Here is a 9,128-nt window from a genome sequence, read left to right on the forward strand (position 1 = left end):
GTAGCAGGTACGGGAACACTGGGAACAGGATAACACTAATGGACCTTTTGCAAGACTAACATGGGTAAACACAATAAAACTCAGGCAAAGAGTAAAGGGACAGGGCCCTTCTTAAAGTCCAGAGTGATCATGGGTCAATTGATGATTATTTTCATATGCGCACGCTGGCCCTTTAAGGCCGGGCACGAGCGTGCGCGCACATACTACTGGACACAGCAGAATGGAGCGGAAGTGAGCACTGGCATCTCCTAGGGAGGAGATGCGGGCCAGCGCTCACAGATCCATGGCTGCGGCCGTCAGGGGATGAGTAATCCCGACGGTCCGCGTCCGTGGACGCTACAGTCTCCCCCCTCTTATGTCCCCTCTTCTTGGAACCAGAGCGAGACAGGAATTTCTTAATGAGGGTAGGAGCATTGAGGTTCTCTTGCAATCCACCAAATAAAAAGTTCTTCCTTCTACTTTTTTGAAGTCTAGGATCTCCTTAACCCCGAACACATCGGAAGAATCGCTGGTAGCAACTGCAGGGCTAGGCATTTTTGTGTAGCGGTTCAAGACCACAGGCTTCAGGAGGGAAACATGAAAGGAGTTAGGGATCTTGAGGGTAGAAGGCAGCCGAAGCTTGTAAGAGACAGGGTTCATTTGCTGTATGATCTCAAAAGGTGTGAGGAGCCTGGGTGCAAACTTGTACGAAGGCACCTGTAGATGGATGTTCCTTGAAGACAGCCAGACTTTTGTACCCGGAAGATACAGAGGCGGCTCTCTTCTTCTTGTATTTGCCTTTCGCTTCATGTGATCAACTGCCAGCAGAATAGAGGACCGGGTTTGCTGCCAGATCTGTAGAAAGTCCCCGAATGCTGCGGGCACCTGGGACGTAGTTGAAACAGGAAGAGGAATTCGGGGATGCTGACCGTAAGCAATGAAGAACGGTGTAGAAGTAGTGGAGTCATTTGTGTAGTTGTATGAGAACTTGGCCCAAGGAAGAAGCTGTACCCAGTCATCATGCTGCATGGAGATGAAGTGTCGTAGATAATTCTCCATGATTTGGTTAATTCTCTCGACTTGGCTGTTGGACTGGGGATGGTAGGCTGAGGAAAAGTCTAACTTCACATCTAGGAGTTTACAGAGAGCTCCCCAGAATTTCGAGGTAAACTGAACTCCCCGATCAGACACAATATGAAGGGGCAGGCCATGTAAAAGGAAGATATGCTGGATGAAGAGTTTTGCCAGTTGAGGAGCAGAGGGTAGGCCGGTCAACTGGATAAAATGTGCCATCTTTGAGAACCGGTCCACCACCACCCAGAACGTGTTGCATCCTGCTGAGGAAGGAAGATCTGTGACAAAGTCCATTGCTATATGATGACAGGGAGCGTTGGGCACAGGCAGAGGCTGAAGCAGGCCGGCAGGCTTGGAGTGAGCAACTTTGTTGGAAGCACATACAGTGCAGGAAGCGACAAAGTTCACAACATCTTTGGGCAGCGTGGGCCACCAGAAATGACGAGCAATCAGATCTCGCGTCTTACGAATGCCTGCTTGCCCAGTGTAACGTCTATGGCCGGGGCCGTTGTTCAGACTTACCCTCTGACGGCCAAGGACATTTGTCTTCTCGGCGTCAGCTCCCTCCAGGGAGACGCCGGCACTCACTTCTGGGTCCTCGGACTGTTTCCCGCAGGGCGTGCGTGCCCGCACGTGCACGGCCTTAAAGGGCCAGTACGCGTCCAGCTGTCACCATGTGTTGTGGTGTATCTCGATGATATCTTGATTTTTTTTCCCAGATCTTGTGACTCATCAGGGTCATGTCCGCCAGGTGTTGCTTCAATTAAGGGAGAATCATCTTTACGCCAAGGTGGAGAAGTGTGTTTTCCAAGAGAAGTCTCTACCCTTCCTGGGCTATATCATCACTGACTCTGATCAGTGTCTCAAAATGGACCCTGAGAAGGTCAAGGCTGTCCTCGAGTGGCCACGTCCCCAAGGCTTAAGGGCCATACAACGCTTCCTGGGATTCGCCAACTTCTACAGACTGTTCATTGCCAACTTCTCTTCTTTGACATCCCCCATCTCTACGCTCACTAAAAATGGTATGAATGCCAAGGTATGGACTCTATAGGCGGAAGTCGCATTTAAAACCTTAAAAAAGGCCTTCACGTCAGCCTCTATTCTTCATCATCCTGATGTATCCCTACAGTTTTCGTTAGAGGTGGACGCCTCCTCTGTTGGTGCTTGTGCACTTCTGTTCCAGAGAGATTCGAAAGGCAAGACGGTGGTATGTGGTTACTACTCCAAACTACTCGATTGGGGATCGGGAGTTACTGGCCATCAAGATGGCCCTGCAGGAGTGGAGACACCTACTGGAAGGCGCAGCTCATCCTATCCTGGTCTTCACGGACCACAAGAACCTGACCTACCTACAGACGGCTCAACGGCTGAATCCTCGTCAAGCCAGGTGGTCATTGTTTTTTTGCACGGTTCCAGTTCGAACTCCACTACCGACCTGCCGACAAGAATGTGAGGGCTGATGCCTTGTCTAGGTCATTTGAGACAGAGGACACTGTGGAGTCCCCATAGAATATTATCGATCCTTCCTGCATCTACTCTGTTAATCCTCTGCAGGTTAGAGACATTCCTCCGGGAAGAACTTTTGTACGTCTGGCTGACTGAGGAAGAATCCTTCGCTGGGGTCACAGTTCCAAGCTGGCAGGTCACGCGAGTGCCCGTAAGACCCAAGACCTAATTGCCCATCAGTTCTGGTGGACGACGCTGCCCAAAAATGTCATGGACTTTGTCTCCTCCTGTACGATGTATGAAGCAATAAAAAGTTGCCCACTCCAGACCAGCCGCTCTGCTACAACCACTGCCAGTGCCTGATGCTCCCTGGCGGCATATTGCTATGGACTTTGTCACAGATCTTTTCCCTCTCTCTGCGGGATGCAGTGTGATCTGGGTGGTGGTGGATAATTTTTCAAAAATGGCTCATTTTGTTCCCCTGACTGGCCTGCCTTCTGCTGCTCGACTGGCTGACCTCTTCATACACACATCTTCCGTCTGCACGGCTTGCCTCTGCATATTGTCTCAGATCGAGGGGTCCAGTTCACCTCAAAGTTCTGGAGAGCACTTCTCAGCTTATCATCCTCAGTCCAATGGACAAGTCGAAAGGGTTAACCAAATTATGGAGAACTATCTGTGGGTGGAGTTCTCCCGTGGGTGGAGTTCTCCTATAATAACCATACCAGTGAGTCCACCACCTCCAGTCCGTTCTTCATAGTCTACCGCCAACATCCTTGAATACCCCTGCCTGGCTCTACTATGTCCCAGGTGCCTGCAGCCGACTCTACCTTCAGATACTTTCTGCAGATATGGCAGCAGACACAATCTTCTATTCTGCTGGCGGTGGACCGCATGAAGAGAAAGGCAGACACTAGAAGATGAGAGCCTCCCCAGTTTCTTCCAGGTACAAAGGTCTGGCTGTCTTCCAGGAATATCCGGCTGTGGGTGCCATCTTGCAAGCTTGCTCTCAGGTTCCTTGGACCCTTCGAGATTCTGCTACAGATCAATCCTGTGTCATACAAGCTTCGACTGCCTCCTACCCTCAAGATCCCTAACTCCTTCCATGTCTCCTTGATGAAACCCGTGGTCCTGAACCGCTACTCCAGGATTCCTATCCAGCCATGGACATCTGTCTTCTCGGCATCAGCTCCCTCCAGGGAGACGCCCGCACTCACTTCCGGGTCCTCAGACTGTTTCCTGCAGGGCGTGCCCGCCCGCGTGTGCACGGCCTTAAAGGGCAAGTACGCGTCCAGCTGTCACCAACCAATAATTAGCCCAAATGGGCTACTTCTAAAACATAGTTATTCTCAAGATCTGTAGGAGATTCAAAGTCCAGTGGCTGAAACGTTCTGGCAGGAGGGTGATAATAGTAAGAGTAGTCAAGTAACAATCCAGGTTTAATACACTGCTAAGCGGCAATGGTTTGTAGTATGAGGCAAGGATATGGTCAGGAAACAATCCTTGCTCGGTACACAGATAAGCAGGAACAGTTTGTAGAGTAAGGGTCACTTCACACGTTGCGTAAATACGGCGGATTTTCCGCAACAGAGTTCATTGCGTAAAGTCCGCAGCATAATACAGTAGCAACAAAATCTCATCCACACGCTGCATAAATACTGAGTGAAAAAAAACGTTTAGAAATTGACATGAGGTACAGAATTTTATTCTGCAGCATGTCAATTGTATTTGCGTAAATGCTGCTTATTTGTTGCATGTTCTCCCCATTTTACTCAATGGGGAGGTAAAACTCGCAACAAATAGCAGTTGTTGAGTTTTTTGCGGCGGTTTCGCAGCTATTCCGCCGCAAAAAACACAAATTTAGAAAAAAAATATCTTATGCTTACCCAGAAGTCTGTGTTTCTTCCTCCATGCCGGCCTCCTGGGATGACATTTCATCCCATGTGAGCGCTGCAGCCAATAACAGGCTGTAATGGCAGTTCTATGGGATAAAAGGTCATCCCAGGAGGCCGGCCTGGATGACGTCAGAGGGCCAGCCTCCTTGGATAACGTTTCATCCCATGTGACCGCCACTGCAGCCAATCACAGGAGGCCGGCTAAGTGTTGCAGTTTTCCGTAGCGGACAATCCAGACTAAAAACTGCACCACATTTTGGTGCAGTTTTTCACCCAGAATTCCCTGCGGCCACAGGGGCAGATATGCTGTGTAACTTTACGTAACATATCCGCCCAGCGTGAACTCAGCCTAAGGCCTTATTCACACGAACGTGTGCATTTTGCGCGCGCAAAAAATGCAGCGTTGCAGTGCCATGTGTCATCAGTGAATGGTGCGTGGCTACGTGATTGTCACGCATATGCCATCCTTATGACACGCGGTTTTTCTGTTTAGAAAAATAAATTAAGGAAGTGCTTTTATTTTTTCCTTCATTTCTTTATCTACTGTTGCGCGAATCACGCGCGACACACGGAAGTGCTTCCAGGTGCTGCGCGTGATTTTGAAGTCAATGGGTGCGTGATGTGCGAAAAACGGCCAAGTATAGTACATGTCGTGAGTTTTACACAGCGGACATACGCTGCGTGAAAAGCACGGACTGTCTGAATGGCCCCATTGGCTAACATAGGTCCGTGTGATGCGCGTAATTTTCACGCGCGTATCACGGACGTGAAACACGTTCGTGTGAATAAGGCCTAAGGCAGAGATGTGGTCAGGAAACAATCCAAGTTTGATACACAGATAATCGGCAACAGCTTAGCTTGTAGCATGAGGCAGAGATGTGGTCAGGTACAATCCAAGTACGGTATGCAAATATGCAGCAACACTTTGTAGAGAGGCAGCAAGGAACTATAGTAGAGGCAGTAAGGCCAATATTCTGGCGAGGAGGAAGTGAATGGGACAGGCTTATATAGGAGGCCAAAAGGGTGAGACTAATTAGGCAATTAAGGTAACAAATTTTAAGAGGTAAGCAGTGTATGCAGTAAACAGTGCTTTTCATATGTCAATGTATGTAGTTATATTAATATTACTGACATTGATTTTCTAGCTTCTTTTAATCCAACCTCATTGACTGTCACTGCAAGTAGAGGAGATAATGTCACACTAAGTTTTCTGAAGAAGTTTCTAAAGGATGAAGATGCTGTATTCTTCAAGAACAGTGAGTCAGTGGTACATTTATGTGTAACACTCGGGTCCTTGGATAAATGCATTTTTCCAATTTTAAACGAAAAAAAAATATGTTATTCTGGTTCATATTAATGCCATAGTCACGCTACTTTTTATTACTGCATTCCTCTGTAGATAGATGCTGCTGTATTTAATGTAGAATTCATTATTTTCAGAAAAGTCATCACATATTTTTTAAGGGACTGTCTAGTTAAGAAAACCCTTTTTCAAATACCCTATTAGGAAATTCTGAGTTATTAGATAAGGATCTCCAGTTCTGGACTCTCATCTATTAACCAGAGCAGAGTGCAGATACGAAAAGCGCCTTTTGCAAGTCTTACAGCCCAGTGATTTCAATGGATTCCCCCACATATTACAGCTGACCACTAGGGGTCCCAGTATCAGGACACCTGTTGATTTAGAGTATGAGTATTTTTATGGAGTTCAGAAATAGCAGCTACACAGAGAATGGTGCAGGTGTGTTGCCCTGCTTTCAGAAACAGCTAGACACTAATTTGAGAAGCCCAAAAAAAATAATTATTTTACCACTTTTACAGCTCAGACCAGTATATGTACAGTGCTCATTGTGTTAGTTGTCACTTGTCAGTGTGTCACCTGTAACTTGGGCTTCATGGCAAATAAATCATACAAAAAAATACATACATATATATATATATATATATATATATATATATATATATATATATATATACACACCCACACATAGAAAAGCAGAACTGCAAACAGATGTATACAAAAAATGGGTGCCTGCAATTAAGACCGTGATCCAGGTCCAAGTCACATAAAACATGAGAAAGTCCCTGTAATAGTGCTGAGACGTTGCATCATGGATGAATAAAGCACTACTTTAATTGAAATAGTACTCTGGAGTGGTGCGACTTCATCATGTCATATATGTATATAGAACTCCAGATTTTCATGAGATAAAGTGTATCCTTTATTCACCCATAATGTGCAATGTTTCAGCTCACTCAATGGAGCCTTACTCTGAAAATCTGGAGTGGTGCCTTTTACTTCCTAAATTGATTTTACCAACCTAAAAATACAAAAAAATTATGGCCGTTTAACCAGCAGAAAATCGCTAAAAAGTGACTGGTCATTATGTCTTAAAGAGGCTCTGTCACCAGATTTTGCAACACCTATCTGCTATTGCAGCAGATCGGCGCTGCAATGTAGATTACAGTAACGTTTTTATTTTTAAAAAACGAGCATTTTTGGCCAAGTTATGACCATTTTCGTATTTATGCAAATGAGGCTTGCAAAAGTACAACTGGGCGTGTTGAAAAGTAAAAGTACAACTGGGCGTGTATTATGTGTGTACATCGGGGCGTGTTTACTACTTTTACTAGCTGGGCGTTCTGATGAGAAGTATCATCCACTTCTCTTCACAACGCCCAGCTTCTGGCAGTGCAGACACACAGCATGTTCTCGAGAGATCACGCTGTGTCGTCACTCACAGGTCCTGCATCGTGTCAGACGAGCGAGGACACATCAGCACCAGAGGCTACAGATGATTCTGCAGCAGCATCAGCGTTTGCAGGTAAGTAGCTACATCGACTTACCTGCTAACGCCGATGCTGCTGCAGAATCAACTGTAGCCTCTGGTGCCGACACGATGCAGGACCTGTGAGTGACGTCACAGATCTGCACTGCAAGAAGCTGCGCGTTCTGAAGAGAAGTGGATGATACTTCTCATCAGAACGCCCAGCTAGTAAAAGTAGTAAACACGCCCCGATGTACGCACATAATACACGCCCAGTTGTACTTTTACTTTTCAACACGCCCAGTTGTACTTTTGCAAGCCTCATTTGCATAAATACGAAAATGGTCATAACTTGGCCAAAAATGCTTGTTTTTTAAAAATAAAAACGTTACTGTAATCTACATTGCAGCGCCTATCTGCTGCAATAGCAGATAGGGGTTGCAAAATCTGGTGACAGAGCCTCTTTAATACATATACTGTTTGAAGGGGTTACATCATTTTACTCTGAGCTATTTAGTGTCAAGAAATAATTTTAAGGAATTGTAATTTACATTTTTAAAAAGAAGACAGCGATCACCTGTTATCACTATGGGAATCCACGGGCAGCCACACATGTACCATTAATGCATATGACTGGCCGTCCATTTTACTCTCCACCCCTGTTCAACTTGTGAACACCCCAAAACGGACAATTTTTGTTCAAATTTGCATAGTTTCATAACTTTTGTGATCCGGTTCTTGTGAATTCCCTGTGAAAAATTGGCGCTGTTGGAAGTATGTTATTTTAAGAATCTGAATTTTATTATATTGTAGTAATTTATTAAATTAAACTTTTCCTTGTCTTTATAATTTTAGATTCCTTCCTCCACTCCATGCCAAAGCATGAGGTACCGCCTCTGTTGGAATACTCTATAACAAATGTTCAGCCCAGTGATGCAAGTACCTACTTCGTACGTTATATTGGAGGCAATCACTTTAACACTGCTTTGACCAGATTAATTGTCAGACGTAAGTTTGCCTTTTATTTTATGTACTGCAGATATGTTTGTAGAATAGGGACAACTAAGTTTAAAATGTACCTATAAATATACCCTTTCACTATCTATACCAGCGCTCCTCATACTCTGATGATCCCTAGTTGTTGGTGAGTCACAACAGGGGAGGTAATTTTAGCGGTAAAGTTTCTATATACGGATTACTCGTGGTGCACAGGCCTTTCTCTGGCTGCAACAATATCTGATTTAGCAACCCCGGTTGTGCTTTATGTTACACTGGGTTCAAAAGACAAATGAGCAGTTCTTTTATTTAGACATAGACATCCGCAAGACTTAAAAAACTCCCACCCCTCAGGGTAAAATTACCCCTTGAGCTCTCCTTTTAGTGATCTGGCTCTGCCAATCAAAGAGAGAACTGTAAAAGTAAACGGTGCAGGAGGAACTGGAAGCTGAAAGATCAATGTTCAACTTCCTATTCCAGCTTCAGCGCTGGCACCTGGAACGGTGAGCAAATCGCTGGACAGCAGGTATAAAACAGTAACCCGATCACTCCCCTAGACCACCAGGGTTACTGACATAATGTCTGTTAGGACATGTGTTATGTAAGACCTAAAAGATTCCTATTTGCAGTATATTTCTATACATAAGCTTCATGTACGGTCATATAAACATAAGACAAGTACATAACAGTTTAAAAAATATCGATTCCTGAGTTGGATTAAAAATAAATAGCAACAATTGAAATAAATATGTACATAAATTATGGTCAAAATACTGAAAACAAAAACAATAAATACTTTACCGTGCACATTTTTTTTTAAGGAATTTTAAAAGAAAGGCATCAATCTAGCAATATTATGCAGAAAGCAGTTTTTGATATTATTAAAAATTTGCCATTTTGCATTCATTTTATATTCCAGGATGCGGAGCTCAAAAGTGGGGACCACAGTGTAACAAAACCTGTCCTGAAT

The 9,128-nt window shown here is 44.8% G+C and overlaps 1 protein-coding gene across 1 annotated transcript in view; it reads left to right on the forward strand.

The window, feature by feature from the left end:
• The window catches only part of TEK (TEK receptor tyrosine kinase), a 132,417-nt gene that overhangs the window by 87,059 nt on the left and 36,230 nt on the right, over positions 1-9,128 (forward strand). The window contains exons 3-5 of the mRNA XM_075851852.1: positions 5,540-5,650; positions 8,018-8,170; positions 9,078-9,128. The exon at positions 9,078-9,128 is cut by the window's right edge and continues 81 nt beyond it. Coding sequence (XP_075707967.1) covers positions 5,540-5,650; positions 8,018-8,170; positions 9,078-9,128 — 315 coding nt within the window. The remainder of the gene's footprint in view (positions 1-5,539; positions 5,651-8,017; positions 8,171-9,077) is intronic.

Source organism: Rhinoderma darwinii, chromosome 1 (assembly GCF_050947455.1).
Source record: "Rhinoderma darwinii isolate aRhiDar2 chromosome 1, aRhiDar2.hap1, whole genome shotgun sequence".
Classification (NCBI taxonomy): Eukaryota; Metazoa; Chordata; class Amphibia; order Anura; family Rhinodermatidae; genus Rhinoderma; species Rhinoderma darwinii.